This window comes from Onychomys torridus, chromosome 15, assembly GCF_903995425.1.
Source record: "Onychomys torridus chromosome 15, mOncTor1.1, whole genome shotgun sequence".
Lineage (NCBI taxonomy): Eukaryota > Metazoa > Chordata > Mammalia > Rodentia > Cricetidae > Onychomys > Onychomys torridus.
In genome coordinates, this window is record NC_050457.1 from 1,359,792 (window position 1) to 1,381,213 (window position 21,422).

Here is a 21,422-nt window from a genome sequence, read left to right on the forward strand (position 1 = left end):
TGCATGAGTGAATTGTGTTAGTGTATTAAATTAGTGTACTATTTATGTAAAGTGTTAGTGCACAGTGTTAGTGTACTACATTAGTGTACTGTTTGTGTACAGTGTGAGTGTGCTATGTTAATATACCATATTAGTGTACCATGTTAGTGTATTACATTAATGTAATGTGTTAGTGTACTACATTAGTGTATTGCATGAGTGAATTGTGTTAGTGTATTAAATTAGTGTGCTATGTTTCTGTAAAATGTTAGTGTACAGTGTTAGTGTACTACATTAGTGTGTGTTAGTGTACTGCATTAGTGTGCTGCATTAGTGTAGTGTGTTAGTGTATTACATTAGTGTGTTTGTTAGTGTACTACATCAATATGCTGCATTAGTGTGTTGTGTTAGTGTATTAGTGTACTGTGTTGGTGTATTGCATGAGTGAATTGTGTTAGTGTATTAAATTAGTGTACTGTGTTTGTGTAAAGTGTTAGTATACAGTGTTAGTGTACTGCATTAGTGTACTATTTATGTACAGTGTTAGTGTGCTGTGTCTGTGTACAGTGTTAGTGTACTGCATTAATGTATTGTGTTAGTGTACTGTGTTAATAGTTACTGTACTGTGTTAGTGTATTGCGATAGTGTATGTTAGTGTACTGTGTGAGTGAATTGTGTTAGGGTAATATTATTTCCGTCTTGGGTCTCTGAGGGAGTTGAAGATCAGTTAGTTATAGTTATAGTTTTCCTTGTTAAGAATTTCAGAAAAGAAACTCACTAACAGGTGTAAGTGTATAAATTTGAAAGACATCATAAGACAGTTCTGTTAGTAATATAAGTTAGGATAGAAAGTGAATCAGGTACATTTTGGACTTACCAAAATGGAATTATTTTCTCTGAATTTGTCAGATACAAATGAACTAGACATTGTTTAGGTATTTATTGCTTATAGTTATTGTACTTTTGTATATAGTTTTTCTTATATTAGTTACAACTTTTTCCTTTTTTCTTTTTTATTAGGATGTGGTGATATTTTATTTATACTGAAATGTGATTTTATTTGTATGTTAATAAAGTAGCCTGGGGGTCAGAGCTAATAGCAAGCATAGCAGAAGCCAGGCGGTGGTGGCATATACCTTTAATCCAGATCACATGACAGGCAGATCTCTGTGCGTTCAAGGATACAGCCAGCATGGAGACACACGCCTTTAATCTCAATACCAACCATAGAAGACCTGGAGGTCTGTACAGACAGGCAGTGATGAGGAGGATGTGGTTGGGTTTACAACCAATGAGAAGGCAGAACAGAAAGTCTATAAGAAAGACAGACACACAGGAAGTAGGTCTTGCTGAGGGAAGGACAGGAGTGGCAGTGAAGGGTAAGGTTTTTAACTCTTAGCTGTTACTCTGACCTCTTGGGCTTTCATCTCTGCATTGGCTCTGTGTTTCTTATTTAACATGACGGTTACATCTACATTTGGTATTGGTGTACTGTGTGTGTTTAAAGTGTTCATGTACTGTGTTCATGTATTGTGTCAATAGATTGTGTTCATGTATTATGTTAATAGATTGTGTTCATGCACTGTGTTGTGTAATGTTTTACTGTATTCCCTTACTGCATTTGAATTCTAAGACAGTGTACTGTGGCGGTTGCTTAGTTTGTTACTCTGAATATCTGGAATTTGTAACTATTGAGTATCTACCTAACTTTGCTTTATCTTTATGATGAGATTAGAAATAGGTTGAGGCAACAGAAAATACATACATACACACACACACACACACATATATATATATTTTAACATTGTATTGTGATTGTATTTGGTTTGGGTAAGTCAGTAATTTGTAAAATATTAACATGGGCTTAAATTAATGTATTTTAATATTAAATGAAGTACTTTTCCTATAAAGTAAAGTATCTTTAAAATTTTATTTAAAATAATAGTATACAGAGTATTAGTTTTCATGTAGGGAAGGTTGGTCTTGAGCTTGCCATGTAGCCGAGGATGGCCTTAAACTGATTCTCCTGCCTCCACCTCCCTAGTGATGGGATTTCAGGAATATGCTGCCATACCTGGACATGTGCAGTCTCTTCATGGCTGAGATGAGTGTATAATTTTTGCATAGTCACCATTCTTCTATTCATGTGTAAACATTTATTTCTCACTAGAGAAAGTAATGTGGTAGTCGTCAATATGAAGGTGGTATCCTGGTTTACATCTCACAGAATCTAGTGTTAAAATAACTTTATTAGCCTTTAAAAAATTCGCTCATCTTAGTTACTAAAGCTATTTATGTTTTTCTCTGTCTTGAGCTTATTCTACTGGATCTTGCTTATAAAGTTGGCTTGGAATTACTCTATATTGTAGGTCCTTGTTCACAAGATCATCTGTATTTTAGCTAAATGTGAGGAGAGTGAGTATAATTTTAACTCATTTAGCTCAATTTCAACATGCTTCTATTAGTCACCTGCCATTTGTCAGATACTAGTCCTAGAGATGGAAAACAGTAAGACTAAACCATATTTATACAGAACTTAGATTCTGCTGGGGTTATACACCTAGTAGACTAAAGACAGAATCTATGCTACAGGAGATGTGTTAAGTGCTTTGAAGTAAAATAAAGCAAGGGGAGGTGTGGTTTTGAGTAGATGGAAGGAGGAGAATCTCAAGTATCTTGTCCAGGGAGAGTTCCAATGAGGAGGAGACATTTGAGTAGAGATCTGAAGAGCTGAGGGGATGAACTGTGTAGAGTAGGGACAGACTGTTCCAGAGGGAAGGAATTAGGTGTCTCTTTATGAGAGGTTTAGTTTATTGTACTGTTATCATTAGGAGATATTATTGTGTATTCACTGTGGCTTCTTGTCTTGATAGAATGTCTAGCAAAGAAGTGAAGACTGCCCTAAAAAGTGCAAGAGATGCGATCAGGAACAAAGAGTACAAAGAAGCTCTGAGACACTGCAAGGTAAAGGACACTCGTTTCTTTGGCAGTCAAATACATTACCAATTTATGAGTTATTTTAAGGTGTGTCATTTATTGTCCACATTCAGTCAAGTGGTAGAATCTTAGAACAGTTAGATCCATCTCTCCCTATTAGTGAGGCAGGCTATTGCTGCACTCAGTTGTCTTTATTGCTAAATTACCAAAGCCATGTTCTCAAACCCAGACGAATCATAAACACCTTGCATTATAGAATGCGACTATACTTTAGCATTATTATTATTGTTGTATTACATTAAAAAATGTCTCTGTTATGTGTGTTGTGCTTGTGGAGGTCAGAGGACAAATTGTAGGAGTCAGTTCTTGTTGTGGATATCGCTCTGTGTAAATAAAGTTCTGATTGGCCAGTGGCCAGGCAGGAAGTATAGGCGGGACAAGAGAGAAGAGAATTCTGGGAAGTAGAAGGCTGGAGAGACACCGCCTACCGCCGCCATGAAAAGCAACGTGTAAAGACACTGGTAAGCCACAAGCCATGTGGCAAAGTATAGATAAACAGAAATGGGTTAATTTAAGATAGAAGAAGTAGATAACAAGCAGCCTGCCACGGTCATACAGTTTGTAAACAATGTAAGTTTCTATGTGCTTTCTTGGTTGGGTCTGAGTGACTGTGGGACTGGCGGGTAAGAGAGATTTGTCCTGACTGGGCCAGGCAGGAAAACTCTAACTACAAATGGCGCCCAACGTTAAGCAAACAGTCTGAGTACACAGCAGGATATCAATCCTAAGTCTTACATGACCTCGAGGCTTATTATTTACTTGGCTGTGAGGTTCAGCACAAGTGCCAGCCTCTATGAATGTAAGAGATGTATTCATAAAAGTATACTGATGACTGAGACTAGCAGGAATATGAAGCCATGATGGTACTGATCTGATACAGAAATTTTGTTCAAATGGAGGGTGGAATATATGTGGAGTGAGATGAGAGGGACTATTTCTTCCAGCACTGGGCTTATCTAAATTGTTATTGTATTACTATTACTATTAGTGTGTGTGTGTGTGTGTGTGTGTGTGTGTGTGTGTGTGTGTGTGTGTAATGTATATGTGCATGGTATGTGGCATACACATGTGAAGATCAGAGGACAACTTTATTTAACAAATTCTCTTTTCCACCTTTATGTGAGTTCCAGGGACTGAACTTATTTCCTTAATAATATTTATTTCCTGGGTGGCCCACTGAGCCATTTTATTGGCCCATATTTCTGTTACATTACTTAGCATGTTGAAAGACCCTCCAAGCAAGACCACCATAGAGCCAATATCTGATGCAAGCCCACAGAGGTTTTTAATAACAAAGCAAGCCCGGGGCTTGATCCACATTCAATATCCGACAGCTGGTGGAGGAGGATGGCGGAGCACACACTTGAAGGGGTTTATGTAGGAAAGGTTTATGTACAGTTTGGGATTGGACAAGGGGCCTGGCTAGGGGTGAGTTCTTTGAAGTTACTGGCAGATCTATAAGCATGAGGTTACGGATGGCTAACAGGATTCAGGGTATCTACAGAGACATAAATTTTTTACTCCCTGTATCCTGCTCCTGCTGAACCCAGGATATGCAGATTTATTGTTACAGCCGTATCTTCTCATGAGTTCAACTTCTGGTCAGTTCTAAAACTGCTGGTCAGCAAATACCTTTAGAGGAGGGTGGGGAGCGTCTCTCAAGATGGCTACTGAGTTTTCCCTTTCACATATATATCTTTCTGTGGACATTTTGAAAAATTTTGACATGAATTTCACCAAGTAGCTCATAATTTATAACAGCAACATCCAGCTGCAGCCTGTAAATGGAGAACAACTCTGTAGTAACCCAGAATTGGTAGAGAGTAAAGAAAAACTACCTGAGAGTATAGTTGCTGTTCTGTCCAGTGGAGCTCTACAGCATCAGATAAGCAGTTCGTTGGGGAAGCTGGCTCCAGTTTAGGTACATATAGTTAGGTACTTTTTTCTTTGTGTTCTCCTAGAATCTTCTCTCTATTTTCACCACATTTAGATTCTGAAACCTAGATCACTAGTCAGACAGTAATTACAGATTGGTGGTTGACATGGAGCTTGTGTCTTTGATAAGCAGCGATGTGCCAGCCATCGTAGCTGGTATTTGGAACATAAGCAGAACAAGCCCCTAGTATTGGAATTTAACTTTGGCAGGTACCTCATTGCTGAGTTTTGTAGCGGCATCCTTGTATTATATACTGGTAACAGATTGCTGGAAGCGTGTGTGGAGGCACATAAGCCTAATTAGTGGAGAGGTTCAACTCATGGAAATACGATTTTCCCTAGTAGATGCAGAACCTTGAGAGCCTGATTTTATTTTAGCTCCTATTTTTTCTTTCCCTAGAATATATTAATCTCGCTTTAAGTTATTTGCTTTACTTTAGTAAGTACTCTTATTTCTGAAAGAAATACCTCTGTGTATAATTTTGTTCTAGATGACAGGTATCATTGTTTGTTTGGTATAGTTACATTAGAATGAATTTACCTAGAAGTGCCACAAAGAATCCATCTTTAACATGGGAAAACATTATTGTGGAAAAGAAAATGTTGGAGTTGGATGAAATGATGTGGAGGCAGGAATGGGACTGGGGTTACTGTTCTTTTCTACCCAGCATTCTCATGGGGTGGGAGTGAGGAGGCATCTTACGTAGGCATCAAGATCCCTTGGACACTTTACTAAAAGGTATCTCATTTTCCAAACCCTTTATAGTCTTTCATTCGCTGTGCCTGGCTAGGTACCATTCTATAGGTCACTTTGTTGGTGGCAGATCTAGTGTCCTGATTATTGCTTTGTTGTTTGTTCAGTAGTTTCTAAAATGTAATAACTTACTCTTTTTTTTTTTTCCTTAATCAGACAGTGTTAAAACAAGAGAAAAATAACTATAATGCCTGGGTTTTCATTGGTGTGGCTGCAGCTGAATTAGAACAGCCTGATCAGGCCCAGGGTGCCTATAAGAAAGCTGCTGAACTAGAGCCAGAGCAGCTACTTGCTTGGCAGGTATGGAGAGATGTTTTATTTCTTATAATACGGGAAAAGCATTTGTTTTTCATTTTTCAATGTGTAGACTCTAATGTTAAAATAAGCATTTAAACTGTCTCATGAAAAAACTTAAATTTTCTAAATCTAAAAGTTAATTTTAGATGCCAAAAATACTGTTTATCATTATTTAACTTCCTACCCACATGGGATATTTTTAAGTAGAAGACTTCAAAGGTTCCCTCTTAACTTCACTTTACTTGGAGGGAAATTCCACATATACGTCATCTGTAAAGTCTGGTAATTTTTAGGTGTTAGTACACTTTTCACATAATAAATAAATGTGGAGACGAGAGATTTTGTTAAGAATAATCACCGCTGCTTCTTTTTTAGGGGCTAGCGAGTTTGTATGAGAAGTGCAATCATGAAAATGCTAAGGGGGATTTACCTGGTGTTTACCAAAAGCTGTTGGATCTCTATGAAAGGTAAGGAATATGGGGGAGGCTAGTTTCTTTACAAACCTGACTTGGAATTGAATGATTAGAAATAGAGCTGAGCAGTGGTGGTGCACGCCTTTAATCCCAGCACTTGGGAGGCAGAGGCAGGCGATGGATCTCTGTGAGTTTCAAGGTCAGTCCTGGTCTACCGTCCAGGACAGCCAGAACTACACAGAGAAATCCTGTGTCAAAAAACCAAAAAGAAAAAAAAAATGAAAGAAATCATGTAGAACTTGTGCTAGGATTCTCTAGAAACTGATAGGATGAATCTACATATATATAAATGGGATTTATTAGATTGGCTTACAGGATGTGGTTGGACTATTCCAACAGTAGAAGGTCCATGAATCCAATAATAGTTCTGTCCATGAGGCTGGATGTCCCAGATGGTCTTAGGTAAACTCAGGAATTCCAAAGAAGTAGGCTCTAATGCCAGTAAAGGAATGGGTTTGCCAGAGTGAGGACAAGCAGGCAAAGAGCTAGCTTCCTTTCTCATGTTCTCTACATAGGCTGCTAGCACAGATTTTAAGGTGGGTCTTCCTACCTCAAATGATTCAGTCAAGAAAAGCTTCCAGCTGTGCCTAGCAGGTGGTTTTAGTTAATTTCAGATGTAGTCAAGTTGACAACCAAGAATAACCATCACAGAGGTGGAAGGACTGGTAACATTTACTGAGAATATAGAAGCAATTTTCTTTCAGAAATTTATCATAAATTTCTTGTGATTGAATTAGACTGAAAAGACTATTTGATGATTGACTAAATTTGGAATTTTAAAATTTAAGGCCAAGGTAATGAAAGATGTTTGTGGCTTTTAAGTCTTTGGTTGTTTCTGCTATCAGATTAAATTTTTTTCCTTCTCTTTAACCTCAGTGTCGACAAACAGAAGTGGTGTGATGTCTGTAAGAAGCTTGTGGGTCTGCATCACCAGGAAAAGAGACAGCTAGAGGTTGGTCACTGACTTCTAAGGGACTCTTCGTGACAGTGTTATTAGAAAAAGGCTTTCACCTAGCTTAATACAAGTTAAAATTAAGATATTATGATAGCCAAAATTTTGACAAAGTGAATCACAGTGTTTTGGAAACTGAATTACAATTCAAATGTAGGATATCTGAAATTCTAAACTTTGAACTAGTTTAAGTTTACTAAATAGTGTGCCTGTGGAGCTTAGTGAGCCATTTTGTTACTTTCTAAATTGTGGGAGTTGAGGATGTAGTTATCTTTCTTATGTCTCAGCAGTATTTCTGATGGAAGGGCTCTGGAAATTTTGTTGGAGTTCCTCTGGAATGGGATATTGTACTTTTGCTATTATTACAAGTTAATGGGGGAAATAATTTTGGTTTTTAGATTAAACATTTTAAGTTTAAGTTAACATAGCTGTTTAAACCTCCTTTTCAATAGGTGGCTCGGACATGGTATAAATTGATAAAGACACGGCAAGAAGATGGCGCAGACAAGCAAGAGCTTTACGAGCTGTGGAGAAAACTGACTGAGTTACTAGCTGAGAATATAGAGGACCAGGATAATGAAACCCAGCAGATGGTATCAGTTTGTTTATTCCTCATGGTTTACGTCATGAAAATTGATACTTAATTGAATTAGAAAATGGAGGCATAATGAAGTAACACAGGAAATACCGTGTGTCAGTTCCGTGAGTGCTGTGTGTGCTCAATTTATATTCATAACAGGAGATAGCGTGTGTCTGTGCAATGAGCGCTGTGTGTGCTCAGTTTATATTCATAACAGGAGATACCGTGTGTCTGTGCAGTGAGCGCTGTGTGTGCTCAGTTTATATTCATAACAGGAGATAGCGTGTGTCTGCAGTGAGCGCTGTGTGTGCTCAGTTTATATTTATAACAGGAGATAGCGTGTGTCTGTGCAGTGAGCGCTGTGTGTGCTCAGTTTATATTCACAACAGGAGATAGCGTGTGTCTGTGCAGTGAGCGCTGTGTGTGCTCAGTTTATATTCATAACAGGAGATACCGTGTGTCTGTGCAGTGAGCGCTGTGTGTGCTCAGTTTATATTCATAACAGGAGATAGCGTGTGTCTGCAGTGAGCGCTGTGTGTGCTCAGTTTATATTCATAACAGGAGATAGCGGTGTGTCTGTGCAGTGAGCGCTGTGTGTGCTCAGTTTATATTCATAACAGGAGATAGCGTGTGTCTGCAGTGAGCGCTGAACCTTTCTCATTTCCTTCCCTTTGTCCTTCTCTTTCTTTAAGATGTCATCTTTCCTTTACCCCATCTCTACTTCCCCGTTTTTCTTTCTCTGCTGACGATTGAGTCTAGTGCCTTGCATGTTCTAGGACCATACTGAATACCGAGCCATTCCCAGCCCTCAGTTAACACACAGCATGCACACCCACACGCACACGCACATGCATACATTTTTGTTGTTTGCTTCTTTGTTTTGGTTTTGATTTTGAGAAAGGATCTTTTTATGCACCCCAGGCTGGCTTGGAATTCTTTTTCTTTCTTTCTTTCATTCATTCATTCATTCATTCATTCATTCATCTATTTATTTAATATCCCAACTGCATCCTCCCCTCCTTTCGCCTCCCCACCTGTCCCTTCCAGTCCACCCCTTCTCTGTATTCACTCTGAAAGGGGCAGGCCTCTCTTGGACATCAGTTCTTGATCCTACTTCCCCAGTCTCCTGCATACTAAGGATTACAGAAGTGTATTACAGTATCTAATAATTTTTTTTTTTTTTTTTCCGGAGCTGAGGAACGAACCCAGGGCCTTGTGCTTGCTAGGCAAGCTCTCTACCACTGAGCTAAATCCCCAACCCCCTAATAATTTTTAATAAACATGTATTAACCATGCTTATTTATGGCATTCGTGCATAAAACATTCATTGATCATATTCAGCCAATTTCTACCCTTTCTCTTTACTTTCTGTACTTTTCTTAGTTTTTGTTTTTTAAAATTAAAATATAATTTCATCATTTCCCTCCTTTTCCTTTCTTTCCCCTAGCTCCTTCATGGCACCCCACCCCACTTTCTCTGAAGTTTCTGGCCTCCTTTTCTTTAATTGTTATCATTATACATACATACATACATACATACATACATACATACATACATACATACATACATACATACATACATACATACATACACACACACACACACATGTATATATATATACATGTGTGTGTGTGCATGAATATAGTCATTCCTATAGATATCTGAGTCCATTCAGTGTTGCTTACATGTATAGGATTCCAGGGCTGACCACTTGGTATTGAATAACCGATTAGGGGCAACTCCCTGGGGGAGGAGCACCCCTGCTCTTGGTGTTCCTTCGCTGTCAGTAGCTGTTTGTCTAACTGGGGGCTCATGAGGTTCCCCACCCATGTTAACGTGTCCTTTGGTATGTCCTCCTTCAGGTGTGTTTTCAGCAGCCTTGTTATGGAGGTACCACAGATATGCTGCCCTGTAGTTTCTATAAGGCACAATTTCACAGCAATTTCCTAGTCCCCTGGCTCTTAAAATCTTTCTGTCTCCACTTCTGGAATGTTCTCTAAGCCTTGGGTGCAGGAGTTAAAAGATGTATCTGTCCAAGCTGGGTGCCCATGATTAGTTGTTCTCTGCATCTTGACTTGTTGTTTTCTGTAATGGTAAAGAGAAGCTTCTTCAGTGAGGGTTAGGTGCGACACTATTTATAGTAGGGTGCCGCTAGGAATTGTGCTGGTTTAGTAATGTGGTTTTCTCTAAGTGCCATGGATCACTGGCTTGAGGAATGGGCTGCTTTCTTTTCCCTCCAACTAGGTAAACGTTGGCTATCACCAGATATCAGTGCCACCATTGCATCTTCAGGATGTCTTGCCAGGCCTGTCATTGCTGTAGTTCCTAGCTTCATAGTTGGGTAGGGCTGGTGGTTGATTCTCTCCCTTGGCAGTTTCCAGTGCTATGAGAATTCCTATTCAGGGAAGATACTTTCAACTCAGAGCCAACTCTGATCTTCCATGTCCCCTGTCCAAAGTGAACGGTGTCTTCAGCAGTAGTGACTTACTTCAGCTTCCAGTACGTGACCAAGGACAGTAGCAACAGCCTGTATTGCCATCCTGAAAGGAAGTTTATCTTGCCGGTGTTGGGGTTTTTATCAGGTAGTCCATGGCTCTTGAGGGGAGCATTTTTAGCCCAAATGGCTTAACTTCATTTAAATTGTGTATGTGTGTGTATACAGTTATATGTACTATATGTAATTTTGGATAAAAAAAAAAAAATTGATTCCCCATTTCCTCCTCTGTATTTACCTCCCATTCCATTCGCTAATTGAAGCCTGCCCTGTTTTTTCCATCCCCCTTCATATCACCTGTATATTGCTGTTCCCCTCTCCACTGCTTCTTTTTCTTAGTTCTTAATAATATACTTTTAAGAATTTATTTCTAGGTATTAAACAAACGATAAGGGGTGAAGTTTAAATAATGAGTGTTCAGAAAAAAATTGTCACTTATTTTCCATTTAGAATACTTGACTTATTATTTGAAAAAGCTAATTATATTAAATTATTTTAGGTTAAATTTTCTTTATTATGAGTGAGATTTTACCTGAGTCAGAACAGTGAAATGTTACTTATTTTTATTGTCTTTATAATTACCAAAGAGATTTTAGTGATGAGATAGTAGGGTTGGTTGTGATGACTAATTTTGTCAACTTGATTGTATTAAGAAACACTGAGGGGTGTGACTGTGTTTTCTAGTAGATTTCCTGGGGGTGATTGGGGTTGGGAGACCTGGATGTATAATAGGTACTCACATACCTGTCAGTATGTGAGTGACACCATCCCATGAGCTGGGGTCTTGGACCAAATAAAAAGGAGAAAAAGAAATGTTGGCTTCCCTTGCTCACCGCATCCTGATCTGCCCAGATGTGTGCACATAGCTTCTTATTACTGCCACGACAGTTATTAACTGGGCTTCCTGGCACAATGGACTGTACCCTCAAACTGCGCCGTAATAAAACAGTCTCATCTCTTAAGTTGCTTCTTGTCACAGCAATAAGACAGGTGACTATATATAAGGGATTTTATCAGGTCATAAATGTACCCTTGAAAATGTAGAGGTTACATAATGAAATGGAGGGTATAATATGCTTTAAAGTGCTTGCCTCGTACTGTTCTTGCACAAGACATTTCTAAATTGTTCAAGATTTTCTTCAAAGTCGGTTAATACTATATTAAGAGAAGTGGTTTCATTATGCTTCTCTCTATTTTTTTTTTTTTTACCAAGTATAACCCAACTTCATAATTTTTTTTAAAGATTTCCTACTCCTGGAGATTTTCCAAAAAATGTGCTTGTGATATTATATTGCTGTATAAGATAATGGTCTAGCTGATTGCTTTGTAGCTGCCAGCAGCAAAGGGAAAAATGCTTTATTAAACGAATGTTTTTAATTTATAGTTGTCACTTCCTAGTCTAGCATAGTCTGTTGGCCAGTCCGAGTTAGAATGTATTTTAAAACTCACATAGACGTTTTGTTCCCTCACTCAAATTGTCAGGACCAAGCAGATTATGGTGGCTCCATCTGTAATGTCTGTAGTTGGGAGGCTGAGGCAAGAGGTTTTCCACAGAAATAAGGCTAGCTTGGGTTACAGAGTGAGAACCCCTGCCTTACAAATCTAACCAAACAAACAGGAGAATCATGAGCGCCAGGCATAAGTTGGAAGTTTAGTTTTTATAATGGAGTCTTTAGCCCTGGCTGCCCTAGAACTCACTTTGCAGACCAGGCTGGCTTTGAACTCACAGAGATCTACCTATCTCAGCCTCCTGAGTGCTGGGATTAAGGCACTACCACTGCCCAGCTTATAATGGAATCTTAATACAGTATAGCACTTGTCAGATTTTTTACTTAGCATACTACATAATAGCTTTTTGGTTTGTTTGTTTCAGCTTTTAACTGCATTTGAGAATGCGCTGGACTTAGCAGATAGTATTCCCAGTGAAGATCACCAAGTACTTTATAGGCATTTCATTCAATGCTTGTCTAAAGTAAGTGACATTTATGTATCTCTAGTTATGAGAATGTTCATCAGAATGTTTTATTGCTGTTTCAATTTACTTTATTGTGCTTTTATATTTTCAAGTTTCCTCATGAGACTACAAGGTTGAAGAAGGCTTGTGAAGGGATGATAAATATCTATCCCACCGTACAGTATCCACTAGAAGTGATTTGTTTGTACTTGATTGAGACAGGTAATTTTTTTCTTTCTTTCTTTCTTTTTTTTTTTTTTTTTTGAGCTGAGGATTGAACCCAGGGCCTTGCGCTTGCTAGGCAAGCACTCTACCACTGAGCTAAATCCCCAACGAGATAGGTAATTTTTTATATTGCTTCCCAGAGGTGTATGATTATATGAGAGTATTATTGCAATTAATTAAGCGCTACTTTAGTGCTTACTATGTATAAAATGTTATATTAGTGTTTCTAGACATCAAAGAAATACAGTTATGTAGTGTTGCTATTTATAGAAAGTCTGAGAAGTATAGGAGAGTAGAGTGATACAGGACTTATTGGTTCATCATTGAAATCTTTTATTTATTATTTATTTTTACTTTTAAAAATTCTGTGGAGTCCTTTTGGTGGCAGGACTTGAAGGCTGTCTTGAACTTTCTCTGACATTAGATGCAGCAGGTCTAGTCCAGGTGGCAAGTGTAGAGTTGCGGTGCTAGACACAGCCCCTCCTTCTTAATTGCAATAGCCAAATAGATTTGTTTGCTATAGTAGAAGGAATAATTGGACCCATTTGGCGAATAGGTTGGATTATATTACACAAGTCTTGAGTGCTATGAAAAGGAAACATTGAGCTTCATAGTGTTGATATTTATTAATGTCATAGTGATGGTCCATTTTTAAAAAATTTTGTAATATTATGAACTGTTAGTCTGTAAGTGAACTAGATTAAATTCAGGTTGGAGAGTGTGTCTTGGTGTATGTGACACACTCTTGTTTTTTTGTGTACTTTGATAGTACTTTGAAGAGAGATGGTTCATTAGGAGTTGGCACATCTGAAGTATGTAAGTCTGTGACCTAGGCAGGTATTGGTGCGGACTGACCACCGTGGTTTTTCGTGGCACCCTCTGTCCTTGCCAGTGTTTGTGCTGAATAGAGTGCTTTATGATAACTGGGATACACTTCCACATAGGCTTTTATTCATCGGAGATAAACAAGTTCATGGAACTCGGTGAGGAAACTGTGCTGGCAATAGTGCCTGTAGTAGTGTTCTGGGGACTGGATTGTCATGGAGCTTTCCCAGTACAGTGAACCTTTCTCACTTGGTTGCAAAATGGATAAATATGTGGAACATTTTGTGTGAGTGACTCACATTTGTCATAGTAGAAAAATACAGTTCTGGAGAACTGAGGGAGAATTCCTGGTAGGCTCTGAGCATTGCACCTATTTCCACTCTGCCCATCTCATCTCCTCCATCACTCCTTAAGGTTCCTGCTCTGCATGAGTCAGTGCTCTTACTGTTAGTCTCGCATTTCCACTAACAAGTAAGATCTTTTTCTTTTTTTCAAAGAGAATATTTTTAACTATCACGAAAAGTACCAAAAGTATCAGAGTGAATTACTTTATGAAATACAAGTGCTTAAACTAAATGTTTATGATGGGCTAAAGTAGATTAGGGTGATACTAAGAATGAGTAAATGAACTTGGAATATAGTGGTGGTGATAGGAAGGAGCAGATGAATGGGAAAAGTGCCTTCAGCTTCTTAAAAGGAAGGGCAAAATTATTTTCAAATTTTAGTTCTTCTGAAAAGTCAGCACAATATAGAAAAAAAAATGATGGTTTATGTGAAAAGTACATTTGAAAGGAACTATTAAATTAGCCAAAGCCCATCAATTGTAAATGGGATTCTGCAAACTGAAGCTAAGCATGTAGCTTGGAAATCGTTTGTATGGAAGTGAGGTGGCATCACAGAAGACCAGGGGGCGAAAGGCTGAGGATGGCTGCTTGTGGCGCTATGTGGCTTGAGTAGAGGAAGAAAAGAATGAGGGCCAGAAAAGGGATAGGTGTGGACCCCGATGTGAAGACAGGAAAGAGTATTTCAGAAAGAAGTCTGTTGGGGACTGTCACGATAGACTGAGTAACTGATTTTATAATTAAGAAAACTAATATTAAGGCTTTTTATTTAAAAAAAAAAATAAAAGTAATTGAACTGAAATACTGATGGAGGAAGTGGAGGAAGTTTAGAAGCTTAAGAAGAAAAGTAATCTAGGGGCTTTACTGTTTATGGGAAAAGCAGAGGAAACAAGTCACGTGATGGGGGCAGCAAGAGAAGCAGGAGAAGGATTACAGTGATGTTTCCTGTTTGGACCATTTCAAGACAGAAGGCAGAGGAAGTGAGTCACGTGATGGGAGCAGCACTGGACTTTCAGAGGGGCAGGAGAAGGATTGTTGTGGTGTCTCTGGACCACTTGAAGAAAGGGTCGACTGGACATAACAAACGCTTGGAAAATAAGGTCTACAAGGAGACCGTCGGCACAAGGAGATATATGTTTTTGTTTTTCATCTGATAGGAAGCCTTATTTCAAAATCATCTAGTTTCTTCAGATTTTATTGTAAGACCCAGTGTGTGATTAAAGATGTGATTGATATAGGCTTTGTGGCTGTTAAAGTTGCAGTTGAGAATTAGTGACTGGTGGTTACTCTCTGTCCAGTTCTGTTTAGCTGTTAGTGGATTGCACCATTTCCTCCTTAGTCTGTCATATACTAAATGGTGTAGGTGGGTATTTGGACATTTCTTTTGGAAAACTGACTGAATGCTTTCTCATAAGTGTGAATTTGCCTTTAATCTATTTTTTTTGTTTGTTTGTTCATTTGTCTTGGAATAAACATGACCTTGGTATTCCAGAATAAAACTCCATCTGCAGAGTTTTGTGCATAAATTTAGTGGTCTCTCCAATAAAGAGACCCTTCCTCAATCAGTGTGAAAAACAAGATGCTTTCCAACATAGCATAATGTATCTAGCATTCCTTGAGGTTTGCAATAAAATGGATTTGAGATCTTACCTTGATTCTGCTCTAGAGAAAGTTGGAGGGAACAGAAACATAATGAAATGTTGCAAAAAACTGACTGTTAAAGAAAACCCAGTATCATCCTGTGGGCATTAAGAAACAATACATAAAAGTTGGACTGGGATATAGCAGATGAGAGCAGAAGGCCCTGGATTTATCTTACAGTGTGTGTGGTGTGTGTATGGTGTGTATTTGCATGTGGTGTATGTATGTGTGCAGTGTATGTGTTGTGTGTGTGTGTGTGTGTGTGTATGTGTTGTGTGTGTGTATAGAGTGGTGTGTGTGTGTGGTGTGGTGTGTGTGTGTGTTGTGTGGGTGTGTGTGTGAAGGATAATAATGACATAGTGAAGGGATTATACTGACTGCTAAGAAAACACACTGGTTTAAAAGTTGAGGGTAGTGGTACACACCTGCAATCTCAGCACTTGGAAGGGAGAGGCAGAAGGATCAGGAATTCAGACAGCTTCAGGGGCATATCAAGTTTGAGGCCAGCCTGGGCTACATGACATTCAGTCTCAGCAAAACAAAACAAAGTATTCTTGGAGAGCCTTTGGGGATGGGTATTGTGTAGAACTGATTGGGAGGTAGGTCTGTACCATGGTGAGTAGGAGTGGATGTGTGGTTAAACTCAGAGAGTTCTTGTTCTAGGACAGTGAAAAGCTCTGCATGATTTCTCTTTTAGTCATTCTAAGGCAAACTTTATGTATCCTGAAGATTAAGAACTTCTAGAAACCTTGAAGGTCTTTAAAGGCCAGCACACCCTTCCTCCCCCAAAGTACTTTAGTGTCCATGTGATCTGCTACTTTACAGCAGTGAATCACTCTCACCACGAGGGACAAATGTATTCCATCCTTCTGGGTCTTGCTTTGTGTGTCCAGGCTCAAGGTAGAACACTTGCTTAGCATGAGTGAGCGAAACTCTGGGTTTGGTTACCAGCAATGAAAAATAACAAGGTTTTTTTTTTTTTTTTTTTTTTTTTTTTTTTTTTTTTTTTTTATTTCTATTTTTTTTTCCAGAGCTGAGGACCAAACCCAGGGCCTTGCTCTTGCTAGGCAAGCACTCAACCACTGAGCTAAATCCCCAACCCCAATAATAAGGTTTTATATCTTAGAAATATTTGAAAATGCAGATGAATATGAAGAAATGAGTTGTAGCATGAATCTTAAATGTTCTTATTAATAAAATCAAACCTGAGGCCAGTTATTGAGGATCAGAGAGACAGAACAAGCCACAGCTTCCTCACCTCACCAGTTCCTCAGCTGGTCTTGTTTCCTCAGACTGCAAGCTTCTCAGCTGAACTGTGCTGCTCAAAGCCTAAAAGCTTAACCAGCCAAATGCTGAACCAGCCAAATGCTGCTAGTTTCTTGTCTTCACACCTTATATATATCTTTCTCTTTCTGCAGTCACTCCCTGGGATTAAAGGCTCACTTTCTGGGATTGGCGTGTGTCTCCATGCTGGCTGTGTCCTTGAACACACAGAGATCCTCCTAGCTCTGCCTCCCAAGTGCTGGGATTAAAGGCGTGCACCACCACCGCCCAGCTTCTGCTATGGCTTGCTCTGACCCATTTTCTAGCCACCATTTTTGGCTCTGTATCTAATGACTGTCTGTTCTCTGACCCCAGATAAATTTATTAGGGTGCACAATATTTTGGGGAACACAATACCACCACAATGAGTGCCATCAAATTCTATTTTTTTTTCTCCCTCCAAAACTAGCTTTATTTAAAAGTGAAAATTTGTAGTGTTCATTCGTTTCTTTGGTATATCAGAAATGATTTTAAAAACAAAATATTTTCTTATGCTATAATTTAGGAAACTGAATTCCATGGAGTTATTTTGTATCCATCACTTTGATATTTCTAATTTTAATATTTAGCAACCTTAGATCTGGACTGCCTTTTTGAGAAGTAAAAATTATATTTTAAACTGTTTTTTATAACTGTTTACTATACTTATTTTTTCTCTCTTTTTTAAGGATTATAATATAATTAAATCATTTCCCCTCTTCTCTCTCCTCCCTCCAATCCTCCCATAAACCCCACCTTGGTCTCTTTCCAATTCATGGCCTCTTTTTCCATTAATTGTTGTTATAATTAACTGATATGATTTCTGTTACTACTTTTAGAGAATGCTACAGAGTTTCTCAAAGTTCCTCCTGGGCATATGTGAAGAAAGTGCTGCGTGGGGCTTTTCCCCCTCTTCTTGAGACAGGGTCTCGTGTATTCTGGGCTGGCCTTGAACTCCTGAACCTCTGACCTCGTGTCTTAACTGCTGAAGTTACAGGCATGTGCCAATTGTCTTTTATCTTTATAATTGTGCTTCCAGATATTAGCAAAGGGGATATGTTAGGACGGTACCTTAAAAATATCTCCTGTCCATTGTGGCCTTTGGGAAGCTACCTGTATATCCTGTGTTTACCCCTGTGTAGTTTGGGTACTTTAACTGTGGATTATCTTGGAGAGATTCCTGACTACCTTTCCTTTTGTCATCCTAGGCATGTTTGTGATAAAGGCAGTTTGTGTTGCAAAAACTAGTCTGTCATTAATTATGTTTTCAGATTCAACATACTATTAATATTTAATAACTGCTATACTCTCTGTCATCTCACCTCTCTAGAAGTTGTCATTGAGTTACAGAGGCAGTAGAGGACTATACATCTGTTACACTAACAGTAGAGCTAGCATGTGGTATTAGCAAATCTGTGGTTCTACCTGTCTGAACAAGTAGCGTCAACATGACCCGAGAATACATCAGAAATGCAAACTCTCAAACCTTGCCTCAGAGCTACTGAGGCAGATACTGGAAGTGAGCTCAGCATACTGTTGAACAAATTGGATCCTTCAGTGGTTGTGGTGGCTAGTGTTGATGTGCAATGTAGACAAAGGAGGATATTGAGGCTATGGAACTATCTGTTCTTGGAATTCATATTTGTAGAGACAATAATGAGGTGGTCTTGGCAGGAAGAAAAGTCATATCTGGGAACATAACAACTAACTAAAGTTATATTTCTTCAGTTTGGGTTCATATTTTACCATACAGTGCTGAAGTTTTAATTTTTTAACTATTACGAATTCATTTATTTTTTGGTGCCAATTTAGAGTTCTAAATCAGTATATAACATTACTTATAGATTATTCATTGGTATGCATCTTATATGTGTTATATTGAAATATAATGGCTTTATGGAAATAATTTACTTTTAGTATCTGTGATTGAATCAGTAATTCCATATATGGTTTGGGGATATATATTTTACAATAGATGTTAAAACAGCAAGACTTTTAAAATATTAATTATGTTTATTCCCCACGCTTATTATTTCAAGTTGTCTGTCTTAATTACTTCTTCAGAGCTTTCCTATATGATTAAACAATTTATTAAAGTGTTGAATGCTCCTCACTAATTATAAAAAATAACATTTTTCACTTTTTGGGGGGCATATGAATTTCTAGAAGTTGGAAAATTTGATTGATTTGAGGTTGGAGAAAATGGAACTGTACCAAAATAGATGTTTTTCTAACCTAAATTATTTTATTGAAATAAATTAAAATATATTGCAACACTGGATAATTAATGCATAAGCCCAATTATTATATAAGCAAGAATAGTTTGATAAAAATGTATGCAGTGTATTCAGAACTTGTAAACCTAAGAAGCGTGTAACGAAGTCTTCATTCAGTGTCCTGATTCCAACCCAGCATCCTTTGAACTGAGATGGTGGGGGTCCATCAGCGTTGACTGCTATGCCTCTAGCCGTGCATTGTTGCCCTCAGGGAACCAATGAGATACTGTTTCTTTCATGTGAATACTGAAGTTGATATGGCTGACTAGATAATGCTGCTGAGAGTTGACTAGGAGGAAGAAGACATGGTGAGCCATGGCTCTGCGATAGCTCATGCACTAGGAGCAATAGGTCTCTCCTTTGAACCTTTGAGCATGAATTCAGTTTCAGGGTATTTATGTATGGAAAACGATTTTACTTCCAGTGTTTAAACATATCAATGAAATAATAATATCTTGTATATTTGCTGCTTTATTTAAGTTTTTATTTCCTTAAATCAGGACTTAGTAAATTATGTATGAAGCAGCTTTTGAAATTTATGTATATAGGTATGATGTTAAGAATTCAGTGTCCTTGTATAAATATATATATAAATGCATATGCATATGTATGTGTATATGAATGCTAATAATGTTTTCTTTTAATTTTAGGGAGTCTGACAGATGAGGGACAGCAATATTGTTGTAAGCTAGTGGAAATGAATTCAAAAAGTGGTCCAGGCCTCATTGGCTTAGGCATTAAAGCTTTACAAGACAAGAAGTATGAAGATGCTGTTAGTCACCTAACAGAAGGTAATATGCAGAGTGTAGTGTTTAATATGAGGGGTAGTTGCTCAGTCAATACGGACTACTATTTTAGCCTTCCTGTCAGGAGATAAACTAAAGTAAAAGGGAAAATGAATATACATGCTCTGGAGTCTGCTTCTAGATTTGAATTTAAACTCAAGACCATGGAAAAGTTCAACTTTATGTGTCCCATTGATTCCTTTTGTACACAGTAGGGATACTTTGAGGAAGCCTTAGAAACAGAGTTTTTGTTTTGTTTTGTTTTGTTTTGTTTTGTTTTATAAACCTGTGTTCAAGCTGAAGTGTGACTAATACAGTGAGGAAGGTAGATGGGGCAAGTGGGAGGAACATTATAGGTCAAGGAATGCATTTGTGGAGTAGCAGGGCTAAGAAACCTGTTGTTCAGGGTAGTGTGAGGATGGAGAGCATGGGTACTGGAAGGGCAGGAATTGAGGCTGCACATGGCCTTGCAAACATTGTTAACAGGCATCAAGTACAGTGCATCCCAAGGACGGCAGGAGCCTATGAAAGGCTCTAAGCCTGGAAGCACTGTAATCTAATTTGCCTGTTTAGAATTTCTGGGGCAGCATGGGGCTAGGGAAGTAGATTAGCCAGTAAAGTGCTTGTCATGTGAGCATGAGGACCTATGGTCGACTCCTAGAACCCATGGTATTTATGATTACTTCATCCTAGGCTTGAAAGAAAGCCCTCTTTGCATAGCTGGCTGGTGTCATCTAGCAGAAGCCCAAACCAAAATGCACAGACCCAAGGAAGCTATTCTTTCTTGCAACCAAGGTATCCTTGATGTACTTTGTGTTTGTAATAACGGGACCAATGCTGTTTGTTTTTGCCTAACTTGAGAAAGATATTGTTTTAAAAATGATGGACTTTTGTTTTCAGTTTAAATTTGTGGTTGATTTAAATTGCACCCAGGAAGATAAATAAATGCCCAATCTGTGTGCATGTCTGCTGTTATATGTATCTTTAAGGTGAGGGCTTAGGGATAGATGTTCTGCCATTCCAACAAGGAACTTTCTGGTATGTTTAAGACCTTCATGAATTCTTAATGTCATGGATATGGATGAGAGATAATTCTTTCTTCCTGACCCAGTTACTTGCCAAATGTCTGTATTTGACAGTCCATTCTAATTAAGCTTTTTTCCCCTTCCAGTGTCCTTAGACAGTCTATCTTAGGGTTTCTGTTGCTGTGAAGAGACACCATGACCACAGCAACTCTTATAAAGAAAAACATTTAATTCGGGTAGCTCACTTAAAATTTAGAGATTTAGTCCATTATCATCATGATGAGTCATGGCGGTGTGCAGGCAGACATGGTACTGGAGAAGAAGCTGAGAGTCCTACATCTTGCAGGAAACAGGAAGTGGTCTGTCTCACTGGGCGTGGCTTGAACATATATGAGATCTCAAAGCCTACCTCCAGAGTGACAAACTTTCTCTAACAAGACCACACCTACTCCAACAAGGTCACACTTCCCATTAGTGCCATCCCCTTTGGGGTCATTTTCTTTCAAACAGCCACATAGTCCATTCTAAGTCAACTTCTTTCCCCTTCTAGTGCCCTTAAATTTTGAGATGCTGAGGGAGGGCTAGTA

General features: G+C 38.5%; 1 protein-coding gene across 5 annotated transcripts in view; it reads left to right on the plus strand.

The window, feature by feature from the left end:
* Ttc37 (tetratricopeptide repeat domain 37) overlaps nucleotides 1-21,422 on the plus strand; it is a 104,995-nt gene that overhangs the window by 8,334 nt on the left and 75,239 nt on the right. For all 5 annotated transcript variants that reach the window (XM_036207181.1, XM_036207180.1, XM_036207178.1 and 2 more), the window contains 9 exons: nucleotides 2,853-2,943; nucleotides 5,822-5,965; nucleotides 6,338-6,429; nucleotides 7,312-7,387; nucleotides 7,840-7,980; nucleotides 12,335-12,433; nucleotides 12,529-12,637; nucleotides 19,676-19,816; nucleotides 20,504-20,605. In XM_036207181.1, the coding sequence (XP_036063074.1) occupies nucleotides 2,854-2,943; nucleotides 5,822-5,965; nucleotides 6,338-6,429; nucleotides 7,312-7,387; nucleotides 7,840-7,980; nucleotides 12,335-12,433; nucleotides 12,529-12,637; nucleotides 19,676-19,816; nucleotides 20,504-20,605 (994 nt within the window). In that variant the 5' untranslated portion in view covers nucleotide 2,853. The remainder of the gene's footprint in view (nucleotides 1-2,852; nucleotides 2,944-5,821; nucleotides 5,966-6,337; nucleotides 6,430-7,311; nucleotides 7,388-7,839; nucleotides 7,981-12,334; nucleotides 12,434-12,528; nucleotides 12,638-19,675; nucleotides 19,817-20,503; nucleotides 20,606-21,422) is intronic.